The sequence below is a fragment of the Rhinopithecus roxellana genome, chromosome 13 (assembly GCF_007565055.1).
Source record: "Rhinopithecus roxellana isolate Shanxi Qingling chromosome 13, ASM756505v1, whole genome shotgun sequence".
Lineage (NCBI taxonomy): Eukaryota > Metazoa > Chordata > Mammalia > Primates > Cercopithecidae > Rhinopithecus > Rhinopithecus roxellana.
The window spans coordinates 27,680,182-27,703,283 of record NC_044561.1 but is presented as its reverse complement, the minus strand read 5'-3'; the positions used below and the strand labels follow the sequence as shown (position 1 = coordinate 27,703,283).

At 57.6% G+C, this 23,102-nt stretch overlaps 1 protein-coding gene across 2 annotated transcripts in view; it reads left to right on the top strand.

Moving 5' to 3' along the window:
- The window catches only part of TBC1D22A (TBC1 domain family member 22A), a 424,627-nt gene extending 401,843 nt beyond the window's left edge, over positions 1-22,784 (top strand). For both annotated transcript variants that reach the window (XM_030914235.1, XM_030914234.1), the window contains one exon: positions 20,656-22,784. In XM_030914235.1, the coding sequence (XP_030770095.1) occupies positions 20,656-20,784 (129 nt within the window). In that variant the 3' untranslated portion in view covers positions 20,785-22,784. The remainder of the gene's footprint in view (positions 1-20,655) is intronic.
- Positions 22,785-23,102: the final 318 nt, after the last annotated feature.

Sequence of the window (23,102 nt, the reverse complement as noted above, 5' to 3'; positions counted from 1 at the left end):
GGAGGGTGGGCAGAGAGTAGGAGGAGATGTGGGTAGCTGTGACTGCGAGTGGATGAGAAGGGCCGGGAAGAGGGTGTGTGGCTGGCGGGAGCAGAGGAGCTCTGGGGCCTCCTGGGCCCCCAGCACTGCCTCCGGGCCGTGACTTCTCCCCACTCTTATTGAGGAACAGACAGGTCCCCGGAACACGGCAGTCCCCTGTGCCCCTGTCATCCCCACCTCCAGCCTACCTCCTCACACTCTGCGCTTTTGAGAGCTGTTCCTAGTGTCCTGGTGTGGTCCTGCCACGTGCTGAGTGATTCTGGGCCATGAGTGACCTGCCTCATCCTCTGAGCTCTGTGTCTTGACGTTTGTCTTGGTTTCATCTCGACTGACCATAGCTGCAGCCTTTACTTGTCACACGCAGGACACTGTCATGGCCTGGAAATGCCCCACCTCTGAAATTATGACTCTTTGACCACAGCTTTCCCCCTTCGTTAAACCTTAGGCCCTAGTATGGGCCTGGCAATGTGCAGACACTGTCTCTCCCAGCCCCAAACCCAACAGGGTGCCAGGCTGCTCCCCAAAGCCCTCAGGAAGGTGGGGGACCCCAGTGGTGCCTGTCCTGTCAGCCTACCCTGGAGCCGGTAGCGGTTGCCTTTAGCAGGCAGTGTGCCCAGAGCTGTCTGACTTCAGACTGCAGCCCTGTTAGGCAGGGAGTGATGGCGGCTGCTCTGGGACCCATGCCCAAGGTCCGGGATGCCAGAAACACAGCCCACGCGGCCGCTCTTCCCCTCCCCACTCTCAGCGGCCCACTCCTCATGATTTCTGCTTTAGGAGCAGAAGCCGCCTGACAAACCCGGCCTTTTCCTCTGGCGTTTTCACTCGGGATTGCTGTGGGAAGAGCCTCTCTGCTGCCCTGGAGATAGGCACCTGACCAAGGGTGCCGCCTCTAGAAGTGGGCGTCCTTCCCTGCTGCCCGCTAGGCGTTTCCTGAGTGGTGCCTCCAGGGATAATGTGGCCACAGCATCTTGGCCCCAAATACCACAAGGTAGGAAGTCTTCACGGATTGAAACAGATGAAGGGCTGTGCCAGGATGTGCAGTGTCCTCTGTGTGTTGATCAGAAGTCTCAGCCGTGTGCCCAGGGATGAAATGGAAGGGCAGTGTGATGGGGATGCTCCGTGCCGAGCCCATGTTTTCAGCACTGAAAGGTGCTTTTCTCTTTAGAATTCCTTTTTTGGAAAAAAGAAAAACTGAAATGACTTACTAGCACAGTATACATCCCTGTGCCATGAGAGACACCTCACAAGGTGGATGTATTGAGGTGTCACCTTCCCAGGGCTGTCCTCCCGGCGGGCTGGCCAGCTCCAGCAGCTGCCACCCTGTCCCGGCTGGCTGTCACTGTCTTTCTATTTTTAGCCCTGGTTTGGTCCAGAACTTGACAAGATTTTCAAACTAGTAACTGGATTGTCAAAGAAATCAGCTGTCAGAGCCTGTACTCCGGGCTCCCAGGATGGTCTGGGAGGGGGAGAGAGGGAGAGAGGCAGGAGCCGCCCTGGGGATTCCCGGCCACTGTGGACCAGCAACCACATTGGGCAAATGGTGGCATTGTCACTGACACAACTCAAAGGCATTAGGGCCGGTGAGGACACATGACACTTGACATCGCAGCACCCTGCTCACGTCAGCAAAGGAAGCCCCTCTTCCCCACACCACGGCCATTCTCCCGTGGGCTCCTGCGTTCACAAGACAAAGGATGGGCTGGGGCCAGTGCAGACCCCATCCCTGCACACACCAGCAAAGGAAGCCCCTCTTTTCGGTCACCACGGCCATTCTCCCGCGGGCTCCTGCGTTCACAAGACAAAGGATGGGCTGGGGCCGGCACAGACCCCCACCTCAGTGCCCACCCTCAGGGGCAGTGGTGCGGACAGGCGCAGCATGACCTTTCTGTGCAGAGCTACCTTCTTGTCTTCTGTGTATCAGGTGGTATTCTGTATTCTTTGATCTTCTAGTTAAAAGGGCATTGAGTGTGATAAAAAGGTTAAAAATAAGGCAAAAAAGGATGAACTTTTCACAGGCAATTTTCCTACCAGGACCTCTATGGCCCTCCTACGTCTATAGAGTGCACCCAGCGTCGTGTTACGTGTGACACTGGATTTATCACTTAGCCCCTCCCCCTGCTGGCGAGCCCCCTCCCCAGATGGAGTTTCCTGTCCTCCCAGATGGCCGAAGCCAGGGCTGCTTATCTCTTGGAGAAGCTGGTCAGTGTTGACCGCCCACAGAAAACCCATACCCCACGCGCACACTCGGCGTGCGGTTTCAGAGGCTGTGTGGAAGGTGACAGGTAGTGTCTGGGCTGGGACCAGTCAGAGCCTAGACTATCCGACAGCAGACCAGGCTCCTGGCTTCCACATGAAGATGTCATTCTAAGTTTTAGGGCCAAGTAGGGACACATTTAGTGGGGACAGTCCCTGTAACCCTCTCTGAGAGACAGGGTTATATAGTGGTCAGGTCCAGCGGCTCAGGAGGGCAGCCCTGCTGGTGGGGGAGGCGGCAACCCTGCCATGGACTGGCTGCTTGACCCTGAGCTGTCACTAGGCTTCTTGAGCAGCTCTCTTCTCCCTCGGACATGGCGGGTATGGAGGACACCTCACAGTTGTCAGATCCATGCGTAGCTTGAGGCTGGCTGGAGTGAACACCAGGATGGCAGCCTCTTTGAGGCGACCAGAGGAGGGACCTGGGGCAGTTGGGGAGGTGAGGGTGGGCTTGAGGCTGTCAGAACTCCCCTCCCTGCCTTCCTCCTGTCCTGTCCTGGGGGGTGTCCCTCTCTCCCCTCACAGCACAGTCCCCTATGCTGGGCTGGGTTGCACTGTCACTCAATGGATCCGTGTGAGTGCACTTGCCTGCCTGGACACCCAGCAGCCCTCCCCTTTTCTGGCCCCCCAGCTGCTATCTGGGAGCCACTGCTGCCCGCACCAGCCACCCGATGCTCAGCCGGGTCTGTGTGCTGCAGTCATCTGCCCTCTCCTTCCCGTCGTCCTGGACACAACCCCATGGTCTTAAGTCCTGTGAACCTTGGAGGCTTCCAGGGCACCAGCTGCTTGTGCATCAGTGTGGGCTGCACCCGGTACCATCCCTAGCCAGAGGGGCAGATGTTAGCACTGGGTCCTGTGGAGGCGCAGTGGCCAGGCACTGGGTGCCCCCTGCGTGCAGGCGATGCAGGATGCAGAGCGGCCGTCTCGGGGTGCCGGGCGCCTCCTGTGGGGCGATTTGTCTCCTTGCAGCACTGCTGCGTGAATTATTTCAGCACCTGGGAGAGCAGCACGTGGCATAACCGTGGCACAAGTGCTGTGGTCTGCAGCTCCTCCCAACTGGAGAGAGAAACCACTCCGGGCGTGTGGAAGCCCCGCGGGACGGAGCTGCGCTGTTCTGCACCTCTCAGCCACTTTTCTGATCTCTTTTTGGGGTTCGTGATTCAAGTTCGTGACTGCAGACTCTGACACCACACACATGATCTTCTGATTATTTGGCGGCTTGAAACTTGTGTGTGTGTGGTGTGTGCACGTGTCCACCTAGATGAACTGAAGCTATGGCAGGGGCCTGCTGTAGGTGTCCTTGCTGCTGCATGGGCCAGGATGTGGTTCTCCCACGTTGCTTACCCATTCTGTGCCTGGCCTCGCAGGATGGCAGGTGCGCTGTGGCGGCCCTTCCCACGTGTGCGTCCCACGGCTCCCCACTTCAAAGCTGTCGTGAGCCCTGTGTGGCCGTGTGTTGCCCTTTCTGGTTCTGGTTCCACAGCTCGCTGACCCTCGCTCCGAGTCTGCTGGTGAGGCGGTGTGGCTCAGCTCCCAGCCTCACCCTCCCTTCCCGAGGGCTGGGTAGGGCCAGTGCCCAGACGGTGGTGCGGGACAGTGGAGATCTGTCTGGAGGCCCAGCTGTTAGTTGGGGGCATCTCTACAAGTCACACGCCCTCCAAGTCCTCATTCTTTCTTTACTGAGACACCGGTTCCCCATGTCATGCTGGGTGTGAGGCAGGGGTAACTGGGGGACTCTAGGCAGGTGCTTGGTGGCTGGATGGGTGCCGCGGCTCTTAACTGGGTCTTCCCTGCGCTGCCCATCACCCTCCAGCCGGCAGGTGTGCCTCGGCTTCCTCTCCATCCATCCCTGCACCCTACCTCCACATCTGTGAGGCTGCGTCTCACCCAGCACCACGGCCTTCCCAGGACACCGCAGCTCCGGGAGTCAGGCTGAGGCTCTGGCTCGGGGAGGTTCTGCACCCAGCCTAACCCTGACCTGGTGTCCAGTGTGGCCTCGACCAGCGCTCAGTGTTTGCATGCTTCTGTGGTTGACATCCTGGAAACTTAGCAGAATCAGATCTGTGTGACCCAGACGCTTAAGCCCATTGAGAGCTGCAACAACAAAGTGCTTAAGAAAGTCCCAGGTAGAGGAGTTTGTAAAGGAAGGGTTGTTTAGCACTCTCATTCGTGTTGGGTGAGAGCGGAGCCCTTCTTCTTAGGAACACAAAATAGGAAGAAAGGGGAGAGGAGAGGCAGTGAGGGCAGAGAGAGGCGGCAGCCCTGGGTCAGCAGCAGCGCCCCCCCCATCTGTAAAATAGGCTCTAGGCTGCCCAGCCCCGACAGGTTCTTCACACGTGGATCACAGACCACCCTCTGCACAGCCCCATGGGCAGGCCGTACCCTCCCTCCCAGCCCTGTGTGTGGGAGAAGGGCCGGGAGCTCAGCTGCTGGACCCAGCATGGGGCCTCTGCTGCGTCCTGCTGGGGACCCCCTGCGAAGGACACGCCACACGGCTCTGGTTTCCTCGGCCAGGTGGCCTGTCCTGTGGAAGGAACAGGGCAGTGGAGCCTTACATGCCAGGAAGATAGCACCACTGGTGTCACCCTCCTGCCTCAGCCAGGAGCACCTGCACAGGGCCCTGCAGCCACCAGCCAGGGCAGGACCTGCGTCCAGAAAGGAGGCAAGGCAGGTGCGGGCCCCCTCGCCAGGCCACACACACACACACACACACACACACACACACCACGGTTACCACATAAATACACATCACACGCACTCACCATGTATACATACACCATGTATACACAGATACCACACACACAGATGCACAACACACGCCATGTATACACACAGACAACACTTACACACTCACCATGTATACATACACACAACACAGTTATCATGTACACACATCACACACACCATGTATACAAATACATACACAACACACACCATTTATACACACATACCACACACACCATGTATACAAATACATACACAACACACACCATATACACACACACACCACACACACCACGTATACACACAGACACCACACACAAAACACACCATGTATACACACAGACAATACACACCATGTATACACACATGCCCCACACATACACCACACAGACCATGTATACACACACTCATGTACACACACACAACACCATGTATTCACACACAGCACACACACTCATGTATACACACAGACACCACACACACACTCCACACACACCACACTCCCACCATGTATACACAGACACCATACAAACACACAGCATGTATACACGCAGTCAACACATACACAAACACCACACACACATGTTTATACACACAGCACACACACCATGTATACTCACATTACCCACACATACCACACACCATGTATACGCACAGGCACTACACACACATACCACACACACACACCACACACTCACCATGTATACACACACTGCACACCACACATACACATAGACACACCGTGCGCCACACACCACATATACACATGCAGGCTACACAAACACTACACACACACCACTTACCATGTATATACAGTACACACACACACACGCACCACACACCACAGACACATCACATAGTACACTCACCATACATATACACACCCTCCACACCACACACACATGCCACACACGTGTCACATACACACCACAAAAGTACACAACACACATACAAACCATACAGATGACTCACACACACTGCACACCATATACACACATGCGTGTGTCACACACCACACACACAGGACTCGCATGCACTCAGCATACAGGGCGGGGAAGGGCAAGGGAGGCCAGGCTGCCCAACCCCTTGCTGGGTTTCCCCGCCGTTCTTCCCCTTCACACAGCCTGGGTTGTGCTTTCCGCACAGACACTCAGTGCTGGGAGTAGGGTGTGGACAGGATGTGCACACTGCCTGACCAAGGAGCCAGTGTGGGGCAGAACTGGAGCACGTGGTCAGGATACAGGGTGGGTGCCCGGCAGGGTTCTCGGGTTCTGTGTGAGGGGCCCTCCCTTGCCACTCACTGGAGATCCAGGGCCAGGCCCTGCCGTCCTCCTGGAATCACGTGGGCCCTTCATCCTACCTGCCTGGGAGAAGGGAACGTCCTGGTCCTGGTCAATGGGAGCTGATGTGGCTGCAGCCCCAAGCACAGGGCCAGGGCGTCCTGCAGGCCACGTGGACACCTGGGTCCCGGGGCAGTGGGAGGTCTCCCAGGCCTGTGCCTCCCCCGCCCAGTCCTCTCTACCTCCCCTGGGACTACATGCTGGATTGACTATGAAAATGCAGGGGTCTTCACTGGAGCCGTGCTGTGACTCATTATTTCAAATGTCTGAAATCTGAATCTTTGAATCATTTACACGTTGACCTGTTGTCTCACTAATTTTTAAGTGTCCCTACCCCTGACATGACCAAGCCATGGGGACTGAGATGGCAAAGGGAAGATGTATCCCATGGGAAAATCATAAAAATGGGCAGGAGATCCCAGGCAGGGCAGTCCCTGGCACCCCATGGCCTCCCCGCCGACCCTCCCCTTCATGACCTGCATTCACTGTGGGGCCCAGCAAGCCCCAGGAGCCTCCTAGCCAGTCTTCACACTCTCCTGCGGTTTAGGAGGGACCCAGGGGGGCCTCGGCTGCTCGCTGGGCCTTTCTCGGTTCTAGAAAACCTGAGGTTTCCAGGGTCCTGGAAAGAAGGGGTCGACCCACCTGCCACAGCACATGCTAGTCAGGCCCCGCCTCCCAGCTGGCCTTGGGGACACCAGGTGACCATGGAGGTGTGTCTGGCCCTGCTAGGGAGGGAACACTGCCAGGAGAAACCTCTGGAAGGAGACGGTGCCTGGATTGTCTTTTAGAAATTGAAATCATGTTTTCAATACATGCCCTTATGAAAAAAAAAATGGAAAACAGAAATTGAAAGACGAGAACTGGAGGACAGCTGTTTCCCTCCGAGGCCGGCAGCTGTGGGGGACAGTCCATCTCCTGCCCAACCTGCTGCCGTGCGTCTCTTGGTATAGGGGGCACTGGGCTTCCCACCTGGCTGCCACCCTCTGCCCCTCAGCAACCTCTACACTCACAGGAGTTGCCAGCATCGTTATGTTTTTTCAACCACATATTTTTTAACTGCTAAATAAATAAACATCTCATTACATGAATAGACCAAAATTGCCTTCCACACACTAGCAGAGTTGGCCTATTTTCCCCCTCACCTTTTACTATGAAAAAGTTTAAAATACAGAGAGGCAGAAAGCATCATTCCGGGACAACCACCTAGCTTTGACAGCTGGTAGCATTTGCTGTGTTTGCACGAGTGACCTGGAGCAAGGGGCTGAGTGTCTCGTCTTGGGTACACACCTGGAAATGAGTGACAGAGGCAGCCAGGCGGCTCCTGGGAAAGCCGTTCTGCGCAAGTGTGTGCCGTGGGCTTGTGGACCCCACAGTGTGAGCTTGGGCTCTCTAACGTCCGCGAATACCCACAGGCTCTTCGAGCATCCTCAGCTGTTCCCCAGATGTCCCTGGGGATGACTGAGCCAGCCCCAGAGTGGGCTGCTGGCGCTTTTGCGTTTTTCAGGGTGGCAGCAAACCCTGCCTTGTGGCACCGCTGAGCATCTTTGCATTGTGTAAGGATCGCAGGGCCTCCTCGCTCTGGACACCTCTTCTGTTCCTGTATTTTGCCCATTGCTTTAAGGATTTTGATCTTTTTGTCTTTTTCCATACTAATGCCAGCATTTCCTCCTTTCTGATAAAAATGACAAGTGTTTCTTCCTTTTTTTTTTCTGTTGCCTTTATGTATATATAAATATATGAGAGATACCATGTATTAGTTTTCATTCGAAGGGTTTGTTTTTTGTTTTGAGGTTTTGTGTATTGAACTTATCCGCCTTGTATTCCTCCCGGACCGGGAGTCATAGTTCGCAAGGCTTTCCCGCCTCTGAGGGTGAAGGACTCAGCACGTGTCACCTGGTGCTCTCATGTTTTCACTTTGCATGTCCAATCTCAGGTCCACGTGGCATTGACTGAGGCCCCCGTGGAGTTGCCCTGGCGTGTGGTGTGAGGGGAGAGACGACTTTCACTTCTCCGGCACCCTTGACCAAGCCTCCTGCATAGCCCAGGGGCATGTAGCCATTGGCCTGGGCAGCTTCGAGGCTTTCTTTCTTCCTTTGTCTGTGAACAACAGTGCACACATGAGCACCTTTCTGCATTCACCTTCCCCCAAGCCTCGAGATTATCCTCCAGGCAGAGTCGGGGGAGTGGGACCGCGGACCTGGTGCGGGGAGAGGCGCGGGGGTGGGACCGCGGACCCGGTGCGGGGAGAGTCATCGCAGGAGTGGGACCGCGGACCCAGTGTGGGGAGAGTCGTGGGAGTAGGACCTGGTTCAAGGACTTCCTCATGGTCTTGATATGTAGGCCCTCCACTCGAGATATGTAGGCCCTCCTCCAGCAGGATTTAAAGTGCACACCATGTGTCTGAAAGTTTCAGAATCACAGACTACACCATGCCCACACCCAACCTGCAAACCCCACCTCAGGCGGGAACCCTGCTCCCTAGAAATACCCTTTTGCCCTGGAGACCAAAGGAGATGGGGCAGGCAGAGCTGGGCCTGGGCCGGGTGGGCACTGACCAGGCAGGCGTGCCAGTGGCCAGGGTGAGCAGGTTCGCCTCCCCTGTGGTTCCTTTTACAACAAGCGCCACCCCCACTCCCCCACCCCCGGCTGCCCCACCCAGACAGAGGGACAGGAGGACCATGGCCATCGGAGGCTTGGGAGGCCCACCCTGAGCAAGCAGCCCCTCTTTCTCTGGCATCCAGGGCGGAGACCACGGGTCCCCTCCCCACGCCTGCACTCATTCTCATCCTCTCTGGGGACCCCGTTTGTCTTGCTTGCCCTCTCCCCATAATTCCTGCTCACATTAGTCTCTGAACCGTTAAATGCCGTTCTTAGGAGGCTGAAACCAAAGGTCTCTGGTTGCAGCGTTGAGACAGGCAGCGCCCCCTGGAGCACAGGTGCATCTAAAGGTGCTATGGTCGGTGTGTGCGGTTCCGTCCTCCCAGAATCTTGAAAGGTGACCTGGAGTTACACAGAAGGCAGACAAGTGAGGTTGCAATGGGAAAGGGACAGCCATGGTCGCTGTAGGAGCCTGAACAACCAGGAGAGGTCAGAGGGTAGGAGGGAAGGGCAGTGGGGGGAGAGCAAGGAAAGCACAGGCCTCCGTGCAGGAGCCTGGGACGGGCACTGCCTCTGAGGGGTGGGCACAGCATAGTGCTCCCAGTGCTACCAGTGCGTGCATGCAGCCGGGGCTCCTGGCATCTGGATCTCAAGCCACCCAGCTCTGAGGGCAGCCTCACCGTTGTACCAGTCATGACACCTGCACCATGGGGTCATTTCCTCACGCACATACTTGCACCGCTGAGTAAGGATCATGAGCACCAGGACACCAAGAACCCAGTGGGTCCCCTTTCCCTGGATGTCCGCACACATCAGCGCCAAGTTCATCCTTTGGCTGTCAGCAGCCCACGGCCACCTTGTGAAGATGGCCTTACTTCTTTCCCGTGGGAGTATCTCCAAGGCCCATGCTTATCCTTATACGAAGCAGCCATCACAGCGCCAAGTAACAGAGCTGAGCCCTGTGTCTCTGACGCTGCTGTGTGGAGATCTCAGCCGGCTTCAGATGACCCCGAGGCCTCCGTGGGCTGCGCCAAGGGTGAGGCAAAGCTGGCCCAGCCACATGAAGCTGCGTGTCGCGGAGGGTGTGCACTGGAGCAGGAGCCCCTCCCCGCAGGCCGTTCTCATTTGTACAGGAAAAGCCACACACTCTGCCAGCTCTTTAGACATGGGCCACTATGGCCTCGGTCACCAGCTTGAAGTCCTGTTTGACAAGCCCAGTGTACTCTCAGCGGGTCTTGTTAGGGAACTGATTTGGAGGCACTTGTCACTTATGCATGTCCAGGGCAGCCCCTGGTCACCTGAGTGTGAGGGACAGGCAGGACCTGGGGAGTGTCAGGGTGAGCTCCTCCCAGGAGGTTTTTCGGCGGGGGTCCCAGCCTGCCTGGGGCATGGGACTGCCTGTGCCTTGGCATGGCCTGTGTGTTGGGTCTCCGCTGCCCTTGCTGCGGAGGCTGGCGGTCCCTCGCCACAGAGGGTTCCTGGGCCTGTTTCCTAAGGCTGAATGTCAGTGTCGAGTCAGGAACCCAAATGGAGACCCGAGAGGAAGGAAATGGCCTCATTCAGGCACTTGAAGTGGACCAGGCACAACCGGTCCCTCGGCTGGCAGCGCTGGCAGCAACGGCCTTTTCAGCATGATTTCATCTCAGCTGGTCCCGTTCATTCATCTACACGTGTACTTCATGGGAGCGGATACTTGGTGTTGAATATGGATTCACATTCTGCAGCCCCTGCGCAGGAGGAATACAGATGTCCCGCTGTCTGCTGAAAGGCCCGTGGGTTTGGGTAGGAACAGTGACCCTTGACCACTGTAGTGTGTGGTCCACGGAGACTGTTGTCAGATCAGGAGTGGGAGTGACAGCGAGGGGTCAGTGAGACCGAGAGGGGCCCATCCAGTGCTCAGTCCAGCCTCTTTGGAGGGCAGGGGGCGGAGTCCAGGTGCGGCAGGGCCTTTGTTCTGGTTCTGGCCTCAGCCCTCCTGGCCTCCTCCTGCTCTGTGAGGTGTGGCTGTCATCCCCGGTGGTTGCCAGGGCTTGTGCTTGCCAGGGCCCCGTGGTGAGGAGGATGTGGCAGGGGTAGAGGAGCGACTTATGTTTGCCTGTCCCGCTCCAGGGGGTGCGCAGAACCCTTCAGCCCTCATGGCACCTGCGAGGGGCTCCTCCGTCACCTCCCAGGAGGTGCCTGCAACTCCTGCAGATAGAGGGCAGTGGTCATGATAAGCACGAAACAACAGGGCGAGTTCCTGGAACTCTTTGCACCAGCATGGGTGTCATTGCCCAAGTTCCTAGAGCCCTTTGCACCAGCACGGGTATTGCTGCCCCTCTAGCCTGGGGGTGACTCCCCTTGCTGTCACCATCTCTTAGACCAGGGACTCGTCCTCCAGGGACAGTGTGGGGAGAGTCAGCTCTAGCCTGCTGGGTTCTAGAGCAGGGATCTAGCCTGCTCCGGTGCCCCCCACAGCGATATGGGGAATGGGATTGCAGTGTGGGTGCCACAAGAGTGCCGGGCTTGCTGCATGCCTCCTGGGACAAGTAGCCCAGCCTGTCTGCTCGTTTCCTCACCTAAAAGACGGAGGGGTTGAGAGAAGTGCCCGAGGGCCGGCCTGCTGGGAAACCTCATGTTTGCTGCCCTGTCCCCCAGACCCCAGGGTCCTCAGTGGTCTCCCCAGGTGGCACCAGGGCCTCCCCGCTGCAGACAGCCAGGCACTCCGCAGCACCTCCAATGGTTAGGGTTTCTCACCAGGCTACACATGCGGAGTGTCAGGAGGCTGTGGAAAAGCAAATTAAAGCACTTAACCCTGTTTCCCGCCTTGCATGTCACTGTGGTGAGTCCTGTTTCATCTTTCTCGGTTAGGGGAAGAAAATAACAAGAGTAGGCAAATGGGCCTTTTAGCCCCATCGTGATTAATTTATTCATCTTTGCATGTTGGCAATTTGTAAACTTCTGACTTGAGTAGCTTTTAAGCAGACCTCTGTGTGCTGTCTGCTGTGCCCGGGAGCAGGTGTTGATGAATTTTGCCACTGCGCACACAGCCCTTCCTGCCTGGGGGAGCCTTCCAGTGCCTTCTGTGTGCACAGAGGGTCCAGGGGAGGGAAGCACTGGTCAGTGCTGCCAGCAGACCCTGGCGTGGAGCAGGTGGAGGAGGGAGGCAGGATTTATACCTAGAACAGTGTTGTCCAGAAGGAATGTGTCACCAGCCACATGGAAACGTAAAAACAAAGAAAGAGGCAGGTGTCATTAGTTTTAATAACCTATTTACCTCAGCACATCCAAAATACTATCATTTGAACCTAGAATCAATATAAAAATTATAAAAGAGTAGTTTACATTCTTTTGTTCTTCATAAATATTCAAAGTCCAGTGTGCATTCTGCACAGACCCACCCCATTTCAGACGTACCACTCGTGGCCCTTGAAGGCGAAGTGTGCAGTAGCCTGCGTCCCATGGTTCCATTACGCTTCTCTGCATAGTGCTGGACCCTGTCTCTTTTCTTGTTTATTTCTCCGTCTGTTGCCTGACCTACCAGCATACACACTCGCGCATGTACGCCCTGCCGGGCTGTGGGCTGAGTGTGTGCCTGGAGCGGTGGCTGGCATGGGGCAGCCCTGGGTGTGTGGTCACCCAGTGAACACCTGCAGTGCCTGTGAGAAGGTCTGGCACAAAGGGCCTGGACCTCACGCCCCATTTGCTGGAGGAGAGGGGCCGGAGTGCGGATGGGAGCCGGTGCTGCAGGTGCTCTGGCTGCAGTGTGGGGGATGTCTCACAGCACCTGGCCTTCTCCCTACCCCTGTAAGCAGAGCTCCAGCACCGGGCGGGGCACTGTCCTGGCAGCTGCCCAGCTGGACAAGGAGGTTCCAGCATGATCTCAGAGCAGACCCTGAACTTCTTTTATTTTTAAAATTGTTTTTATTTGGGAGGCCGAGATGGGCGAATCACAAGGTCAGGAGATCGAGACCATCCTGGCTAACACGGTGAAATCCCATCTCTACTAAAGAATACAAAAAACTAGCCAGGCGAGGTGGCGGGCGCCTGTAGTCCCAGCTACTCGGGAGGCTGAGGCAGGAGAATGGCGGGAAACCGGGAGGCGGAGCTTGCAGTGAGCTGAAGTGAGCTGAGATCCGGCCATTGCACTCCAGCCCGGGCGACAGAGCGAGACTCCGTCTCAAAAAAAAAAAAAAAAAAAAAAAAAATTGTTTTTAGTATACAGCTAATGCATGTTTATTTTGAAAAGATTAGAAACTATGGATAAGAAAAAGAAATCATCACATTCTCTCCCAGCAATGACCACATTAGTCTTTGGCTGATGGTCCTTTTGGAGTTCTTCGTGCAAGTGCATGTCCGTGAATTTGCATACACACACAGAAAGGTAACACCCAGGCGTGTGCACAGCGGGGCACCTTCATGTGCCTGGCTCATCGTGGGCCCTGGAAGCCCCATTGTGGAAGGTGTGGCCAGCCATTCAATCTTTGCCGAGGGCACTTTGCACACATTCAACAACTCAATAAGGGAGTTATTATTCTGGCCTTTTCGCTCCAGCGGTTCAGCAAGTGGGAAGGAGTGGCACCCAGCAGCTTCTCTGCTCCCGTAGCTCGGCGAGTGGGAGGGAGGGTTACAGCACTTTTACTCCTGCCGCCCACAGCTCAGCATGCATTATAGCTCTTTTGCTCCCGCAGTTTGGCAAGTTGTGGGTTCTTGTCCCACGGCCAAGAGGAATAAGGTACGTCGACGCCAGAGAGTAAGACAGAGTAGATTTTTTATTTTTTCTTTTTTTAAAGATGGAGTTTCACTGTGTCACCCAGGCTGGAGTGCAGTGGCGCAATCTCTGTTCACTGCAACCTCCACCTCCTGGGTTCATGCGATTCTCCGGCCTCAGCTTTGCCAAGTAGCTGGTATTACAGGTGCACACCACCACACCCGGCTATTTTTTTGTATTTTCAGTAGAGACGGGGTTTCACTATGCTGGCCAGACTGGTCTTGAACGCCTGACCAAGGCAGAGTAGAATTTTACCGAGCAACAGAATGAAAGCTCTTAGCTGCAAGAAGGAACCTGAAGGCAGGGTAGCCATCTGTGAGGGTGAGTCCAGCTCTTTTATGGGCTTCGAGTGGGGGAGTGAATGCTGATTGGTACATGGGTGGGCTTGGAAGAAGCACCATTTGATTAGATAAAGGAAATCATTCAGAAGGAACCAATTGAAAGAGAGCGGGTAAGACAGGGATGGAAGTTCTCACTCCGGTCATGGACTCTATCCAGAACTGGCAGTTTGGTGTTCAGGCTCTAAAGTGTCCTTGGCTTGAAGGTCAGGTTTCACCGGGGACCGGTCCGTGTCTGTCTAGGAACTTGTCTGTCTCCTGTCGCTATCACTGTTATTATCCCGTTTTACAGTTGAGGAAACTCAGGCACTGAGGGTTATGAGACTTGCCCAGGGTCATGTAGCTAATAAACCTGGACTGGGATTTGAATGTGGCTGTGGGGCACCAGCAAACATGCTCCTAATTGCTTCATGGGACTCTGTGATGTTCACTGCACAGCAAGCGCTGTGGGCTCAGTTTTCGGGACACAGGGACACATAGACCTGTTGATGGAGTGGCGGAGATGCTGGGGAGAACAGCAGGGACACACCTGCAGTACTCATGGGGTCAGGCAGCAGTGGGGGCGGGCGCGGGCCCAGCACTCCCGCATCTGATCCAGTGATCTTGCTTCCCTCACTGCTGCCCGTTCTCATGTGAGCCTCAGCCCTGGGCCAGCCACGCGGAGCTCAGGGTCTTGAGGCAACCCAGGGTCTGCAGTCACCCACCCATCCCTGTTCTGGAGCCTGGGGCCTTAGGACATGGGCATGTCACCATCTCACCCTTCCTGGGAAGGCCTGGCACATGGGGGAGGTCAGCGTCCTCCACGGATGGCACTAGGATTCTTTTGACTCTGGAAAAATAAAACCCTTTTGGGCTGGGCGCGGTGGCTCAAGCCTGTAATCCCAGCACTTTGGGAGGCCGAGACGGGCGGATCACGAGGTCAGGAGATTGAGACCATCCTGGCTAACACGGTGAAACCCCGTCTCTACTAAAAAATACAAAGAAAAAAACTAGCCGGGCGAGGTGGCGGACACCTGTAGTCCCAGCTACTCGGGAGGCTGAGGCAGGAGAATGGCGTGAACCTGGGAGGTGGAGCTTGCAGTGAGCTGAGATCCGGCCACTGCACTCCAGCCTGGGTGACAGAGCGAGACTCCGTCTCAAAATAAATAAATAAATAAATAAATAAATAAAACCATTTTGGTAAGAAGTAGCCAAAGCCATGGCAATATCTGCTGTTTAGCATCAGGAGGCCTCACCTGGTCTCCGGCATTGGGAGCCTCACCTGTTGGAACCCCCCGGGCAGGAGTGAGCAGCATGGCGGCTTCTGTCTAAGTGCCGTCCACTGCTGTGTGGTCCATGGGGGAAAACTGTTGGAAACATCCCAGCTTGGCTTCTCACCTCCACCCCGTGTCCCACTCACTGAGGTTTTAGAGAGATGCCTTTGCCTGCATGGTGGTGTGTGAGTCAGGGCTCCACTTCTGCCTGGGTGGTGTGGGCAGGGCCCCCCCAACCCTCGACTTCAACAGGGGCCGCCTGGCGGAAAGCGTGAACAACTCTATCCACTCTCAGGATGTGTCTGAAAGTGTCCAGGGCACACCCAGGTCGCCCACCATCCTGAGGACCAAGACATCCCTCTCCCCAGGCCCCACCTCCCAGGTCCAGGTCAGTTGCTTGGGCTGGGGCCAGGACAATGGGGCGTTTTTTCGAGCTCCTTGGTTGCTGATGGACGAGTGGTCAGGCCTGAGAACTGTCAGCCTCCAGGCCATGCAGCGAGAGTCTGGTTTTCTTGCTTTTGACCCCTCACTGACCATAGACCCCCACAGTCTTTACAAAGGCCCCTGCAGACATTCGACATCCACTGGAAGGATTCTCGGGACACAGGCTGATGGAGAAAGGCGGGGTGCACTCCACGCTACCCTCCAGCTATGGCTTTGTTGAGATAGTGGGTGCCCCAGGGACCGGGGAAGGGAATGGATTGCAGAGACCTGAGGCGACCTTAACTTCTACAGCATCAGTGTCATGAGCAGAGCCTTCCTTTAACTTTTAGATCCACAAATGTGGCCCTTAATTGCTTATGGAAAAGTTAAGAATAAAAACGCAAGTGCTGTCTACAGTTTTCTGGGCCGGGCCCTGGGCAGGCCTCTCTCCACCTGCCCCTCCTGGGCAGGCCTCTCTCCACCTGCCCCTCCTGGGCAGGCCTCTCTCCACCTGCCCCTCCTGGGCAGGCCTCTCTCCACCTGCCCCTCCTGGGCAGGCCTCTCTCCACCTGCCCCTCCTGGGCAGGCCTCTCTCCACCTGCCCCTCCTGGGCAGGCCTCTCTCCACCTGCCCCTCCTGGGCAGGCCTCTCTCCACCTGCCCCTCCTGGGCAGGCCTCTCTCCACCTGCCCCTCCTGGGCAGGCCTCTCTCCACCTGCCCCTCCTGGGCAGGCCTCTCTCCACCTGCCCCTCCTGGGCAGGCCTCTCTCCACCTGCCCCTCCTGGGCAGGCCTCTCTCCACCTGCCCCTCCTGGGCAGGCCTCTCTCCACCTGCCCCTCCTGGGCAGGCCTCTCTCCACCTGCCCCTCCTGGGCAGGCCTCTCTCCACCTGCCCCTCCTGGGCAGGCCTCTCTCCACCTGCCCCTCCTGGGCAGGCCTCTCTCCACCTGCCCCTCCTGGGCAGGCCTCTCTCCACCTGCCCCTCCTGGGCAGGCCTCTCTCCACCTGCCCCTCCTGGGCAGGCCTCTCTCCACCTGCCCCTCCTGGGCAGGCCTCTCTCCACCTGCCCCTCCTGGGCAGGCCTCTCTCCACCTGCCCCTCCTGGGCAGGCCTCTCTCCACCTGCCCCTCCTGGGCAGGCCTCTCTCCACCTGCCCCTCCTGGGCAGGCCTCTCTCCACCTGCCCCTCCTGGGCAGGCCTCTCTCCACCTGCCCCTCCTGGGCAGGCCTCTCTCCACCTGCCCCTCCTGGGCAGGCCTCTCTCCACCTGCCCCTCCTGGGCAGGCCTCTCTCCACCTGCCCTCCTGGACAGGCCTCTCTCCACCTGCCCTCCTGGACAGGCAGCATCGTCATTGCTGGAAGAGCCATGTCCCTCAGTGTGACTGAGGGGTGGCTTCGCCTGTGGTGGCCCCTCCGCCTGCCTGGTGTGGGCGATGCAGAACAGCTCTTGGCTAATAAATGTGCCGTGTTTCCCAGATGGGAGGCAGCTTGGCCTCGTGCATGAATAAGACAAGGGCTTTTTCAAAAAGAAATCTGTATTTAAGGGCGTGTTTGGCTGTGCTCTTCGCCTCCCGTAAGGGTCACCCAGATAGATTTTTCCCTCTTTAGCATTGCAGGCTGCGAAGAACTGGGCATTTCTATTCTCCCTCCATCCAGTGAACCTGGGGGACTAAATTAGATTCTGAAATTGAGTGTGCAGTAGAGTCGGTGAGTTACCATAATGGGAGGGTACTGCTTCTCACCTTGCAAGGAGCGAGGTCATGATAATATGAAGCGAAGTGGATTAAAAATAAAACCAAAGGTATTTATTTATGACCTGCTCAGAATTGGATTGGCATCCGTGTAAGTTGCATCTAATGGTGAAAGACAGCAGATTGATGTTGATATGTCCCCAAGGACTTTTAGCCAGTGAAATTTGCTCCCTGAATTCAATTTAAAGGCCCACTGAAAGTATCCAAAATGCTAAAGGAAATGGAATTGAGGAAGTGGGGGTGGAAGCCCAGCAACTGCGAAATAGCAATTGGAGGACAGTCCTGGTGTGTCACCCTCCTGATGTGGGAACGGAGAGGGGACGGTCCTGGTGTGTAACCCTCCTGATGTGGGAACGGAGAGGGGACGGTCCTGGTGTGTCACCCTCCTGATGTGGGAACGGAGAGGGGACGGTCCTGGTGTGTCGCCCTCCTGATGTGGGAACGGAGAGGGGACGGTCCTGGTGTGTAGCCCTCCTGATGTGGGAACGGAGAGGGGACGGTCCTGGTGTGTAGCCCTCCTGATGTGGGAACGGAGAGGGGACGGTCCTGGTGTGTCGCCCTCCTGATGTGGGAACGGAGAGGGGACGGTCCTGGTGTGTAGCCCTCCTGATGTGGGAACGGAGAGGGGACGGTCCTGGTGTGTCACCCTCCTGATGTGGGAACGGAGAGGGGACGGTCCTGGTGTGTAGCCCTCCTGATGTGGGAACGGAGAGGGGACGGTCCTGGTGTGTCGCCCTCCTGATGTGGGAACGGAGAGGGGACGGTCCTGGTGTGTAGCCCTCCTGATGTGGGAACGGAGAGGGGACGGTCCTGGTGTGTAGCCCTCCTGATGTGGGAACGGAGAGGGGACGGTCCTGGTGTGTAGCCCTCCTGATGTGGGAACGGAGAGGGGACGGTCCTGGTGTGTAACCCTCCTGATGTGGGAACGGAGAGGGGACGGTCCTGGTGTGTAACCCTCCTGATGTGGGAACGGAGAGGGGACGGTCCTGGTGTGTAACCCTCCCTGATGTGGGAACGGAGAGGGGACGGTCCTGGTGTGTAACCCTCCTGATGCAGGGCTGGAGAGAGGACGGTCCTGGTGTGTAACCCTCCTGATTCGGGAATGGAGAGTGTGGCTCCGGGATGGCCAAGGGGCCTGCCTCAGTGAGGGTGGGGCCGGTGACATGCAGACCACAACGTCCGGCACAGCCAGGGTGTGAGCCTGGGTCATCTGTCCAGGCTCTGTGCCTGCACAGCTAGCTCAGCTCATCCTGGCTGTGCCCATGTAGAGAGCTTGCCATCCTTATCTCCAGATGAAGAAGAGTGTGGCTTGGAGAGCCAGGCCCACGGCCCAAGACCTCCTGGACAGGGAGACAGGATGTGAACTGCAGAGCCCAGCTACCCCCCCCCCCATTCCCCTGCATGCCAGCCTTGCTGGACTGTGTTTTCTCAAGGCAGGTGACATGGGCATCCTGAGCCTGTGGCCCTCCCTGTCCCTTGTCACCTGCTAGGATCTGGGGAAGGGCAGTTCCAGCACCCTCCAGCACCCTCAGGGCTCCTCAGCAGCCTTCCTGACTTCCAGGATCCGGCTTCCGTTTGGGGTGGGAGGTAGGAGAGGCCGGGGAGTCTGCAGGTGGCCCCTGGGGGCAAATTATCAAGGACCAGAGCCTGCAGGGTCATCCGAGCAGTGTAGACCCCTCCCTCAGGGAGTCTGCCCAGCTTCATGACGGAGCCTGGGCTTGAGCTGGCCCTGACCCGATGGTCCCGTTTCTCTTCTGAGAACCCCCACCCCAGGAGGCTGTCCTGGCCACTCAGCCCTCTCTGATCCCTACTTCTGCCAAGCCCCCTGTGTGTTGGGGTCCCCCGAGACCTGCCCTGTCCTTGGTGGGCCGCCAGGTGCTGTGGATGTGGGCGTGGTCATGTGGGAGGCAGGGCTGTCGGGCAGTGATTGTGGAGGGGTTCCCCAAGGACCTGTGCTTTTCCTTCCCCATCCTGGCCTCAGTAGACATAGGTCAGTCTCCATCTCCCAGTGTCCGCAGGCTTCCAGATGAGCTCTGGAGACAGTCCCCCGTGTGTCTTTTGGGGGTGGGACTCAGTGCCCCCATAGCCCACCTGAGCTGAGACACGGCCAAGCTGAGACACGGCCTAGCTGCAGGCCAGAGGAGCCCGCCCAGCACTCCCAGTGCGCCCAATGCACCTGCCCAGTGTGCCTGGTGAGCCCAGTGAACCCGCCCAGTGAGCCTCATAGGCCCAGTGTGCCTACCCAGCACTCCCAGTGAGCCAGTGTGCCCACCCAGAGTGCCCAGTAAGGCCAGTGTGCCTGCCCAGTGAGCCTGGTGTGCCCACCCAGTGAACCCAGTGCTCCTGCCCAGTGAGTCCGGTGTGCCCGCCCAGCATGCCCAGTGAACCCAGTGTGCCCAGTGAGCCTTGTGTGTCCACCCAGCATGCCCAGTGAGACCAGTGTGCCCAGTAAGCCTTGTGTGCCCACTCAGTGCTGGCTGTGCTGCTGGCTGTGTGTTTTCTCAGTCTGTCCAGCAGCCCTGACTGGCTGGCAATGGTGGCCCCATTTTGCAGAGGAGGAAGCTGGGCCTCAGGGTGGAGTCATCGTCCCAGGGCCCCAGGTTGGACCTGGACCCGAAGCTGGGTTTGGTGGAGTCCCGCACCCCCATCCACTGGTGCGAGGCAGGCATGGAGGAGGGGCCAGGGGGGGCTTTGCTGTGTTCCTAGGCTCCCGGGGTGGGCCTGAGCTGGCTCCATTCTGTGGTCCCCACACGTGTGGGCTTCACCTGCTGACTGTGCTGCTGCCCGGAGGGGTCTCCTGATGCACAGAAGTCTGTGCTTAGTGGCAGTTCCAGGGGTGCCGCGGTACTTCCTGGGCTGATACAGGCTTTAGGGGAGTGGGCAGCCTCTGGGCGGAGACTGCAAAGCTGCAACAGGGCCCTGAGAGCTGGGTCTCCCCCTGAGGGGCAGGAGATGCAGTTAAGTGAAGTGCTGGGCAGCCCCTGCCACGACATCTCAGATGTCAGACTTGGAGCTGCGCAGTGGGCCTCCCGCCTGGCTGCTGGGATGGGGCGGGGGCTGTGGGACGAGGCCTGGGGCCCGGCTGGGCTTGAGCAGGGAGCAGCTGCGGGCTGGGCGAGTTTTCCTGGGCCACCCACCCTCCACAGTGGGTCACCTCCTCTCACCTGGGCTTGTCTCTTTCTCCCCAGGAGCTGCTGCTTTTCCTCCAGAACCTGCCCACAGCCCACTGGGATGACGAGGACATCAGCCTGTTGCTGGCCGAGGCCTACCGCCTCAAGTTTGCCTTCGCCGACGCCCCTAATCACTATAAGAAATGAGCCTGGGCCCACCTGCAGCTGGCCACACTGTCCCGGGTGGCGCGTCCCACCTGCCCGGCTGGTGGTAGGCCCCTGTGAGCTAGTCCTGGGCTGCCAGAAGGCCTTGCAAGGTGGCCCCACCCTCCAAGGGAGCTGGCGAGGATGGGCCCCAGACTTGGTCTACGGCTGACAAGGATAGGGACAGCCTCTGTTTTCTGGGATACCAAAGAGAGCCCGGGGAGGGCCCTGGCTTCGGCAGCCAGAGGCAGGTCAGGGGTCCCCTCACCCTTTCCCTGCAGTGTCCTTGCCAAATGACTGCCTCCTGTAGCCCCCCGTCCAGGGCAGCCTCGGCGGGCGACCCTCTCGGGAGGCCTGCTGTCTCCAAGGCCGGAACAAGGCGGTGGCCATCTCATACCTACTCTGAAATGCAAAACTGCTATTCTGTTGAGTGAAAGAATAAAATATAGACAAAATCTAGACCGAGACGTTGCACTGACCCAGGGTCTCTGTGCTGGGAGATCCCCTCGCAGCCATATTTCACTGCTGCTGGCCCTTTCCCTCCATGTGTTTTCCTACTTGCTTGGTTTAAATGTGGCTGGGAAGCTGAAGGCTGGAGTCTGACCTGTGAACCCGCCAAGTGCCTGGGAGGCCGTGGGACCAAAGGCTGGGAGCAAAGGGAGGCCTCACCATCACCTTACTTTCACCTCGAACCTCTTTTACAAGAGAAAACCCCCCACCTCCCTGAGGTCCAGGGCCAAGTGGCCCCACCAGGCAGGTAGGGGCTGGCCTCAGACAGAGCCCATGGAGACCCACCCAGGCTGTTGGGCCATGTTGGGCTGGCAGACGGGGTAGGGGGTCGCGGCCCTGTCATCAAACCCTTGAACCACAGTGCTCTTCTCACCATGGCCTGGAAGTGGAATGAGCTTCTGGAGGCTCCCCGGGCTTGCTGTCCTTGTCCAGATTTGCCAGGTGTGGGGGAGGTGTGACGGGTTCCGCCCTGGACCAGTTCCCACTGTGGACCAGTTCCGCCCTGGACTGGTTCCGCCGTGGACTGGTTCCCACTGTGGACCGGTTCCCGCTGTATACCGGTTCCGCCCTAGACTGGTTCCCCTGTGGACTGGTTCCTTGGGGCTCTAAGTGTGGAAGGGCCCAGACCCGGCCCCTGCCCAGTGCTCTGCTAGGGCTGTGTCGGTGGCTCCAGCGGCCTTGGGACTGGCTTCCCAGTATTCCCTCAGTGTGTCACAGGCCGCATGGCCCCTGGACTATGGGCAGGGCCACAGCCACAGCCTCTCTGATCCCTGAGCCCAGGACAGGCTCATGTCCTCAGCGACCCACTGGTGACCGACTTCTCAGACTCTCTGTCCCTCAGGACCAGCCTTGTCCTCTCCCAGGCCCTGGGACACTGCTGGAGACTGTGGGACATACAGGCATAAGTGATGTGTGTGTTTCTGCTTCTGTTTTAAAAATCCAGGGTCATTACACACAGCATGGAAATTAGCACAAAATGCTGTGCAAACGTCAGATGCTCCCAAACCAGCAAAGGGATGGGCTTGCTTCAGATCAGATGCGGGCACGCCTTACCCCTGCCTTGCCTGTCCCCACCCCAGGGTCAGGGGTTCCTCAGACCAGCCATGCCTCCTCCTCCTGCCGCCTCCTTTTCTAGATGGGGAGGGGATTCCGTCATAAGAAGAGCCGCCCCCATGGCCATGTGCAGGAAGCCCTGGGTCGCTTTGCGGAGATCAGCCCTGGGAGGATCCCCTTCTCTAGTTCAGATCGTGCTGTGTGGCCAGAATGTTGCGGATACAACTCACCTGCTTCTTGAGGTGGTTTGTGTTTTAAATAAGACGCTCCACGGAGTTCAGCCCTGTGTGCATTTCATCTCCACATACATGTAAACGCCAAGACTGAATGCGAGGGGTGTTGGCCACGGGCCTTGAGTCTGAGCAGATCCATCTGGAATGTTCGGGGTGTGCTGTCTGGATGTGACGTGCTAAAAACACGGAATAAAGATCAGTGACAAAGCCGCGGCCTTGGCCTGTGATTCGAGGACTTGCCCATCGAGGACGGGGCACCCTGGCCCAGCCCTGCCGAGAGTCTGAGCTCAGGGCCATTGCAGCATACCAGGTGGTGCCATTACAGCACACCAGCGTGGGCACAGCAGCACCTGTGGTCTCGCTGCCACCCACAGGACCTCTCAGGGAGATGGGGCTACACCTGCACAGGTGGTGCAGGGATGCCACTTGCCCGGGTGGTGCAAGACTCAGATGTGGGTCTGATCCCTGAAGCCCAGCTCTGCACCAGCTGGAACATGGGATTGTGGGGTCCAGGCTGGCCCCTGC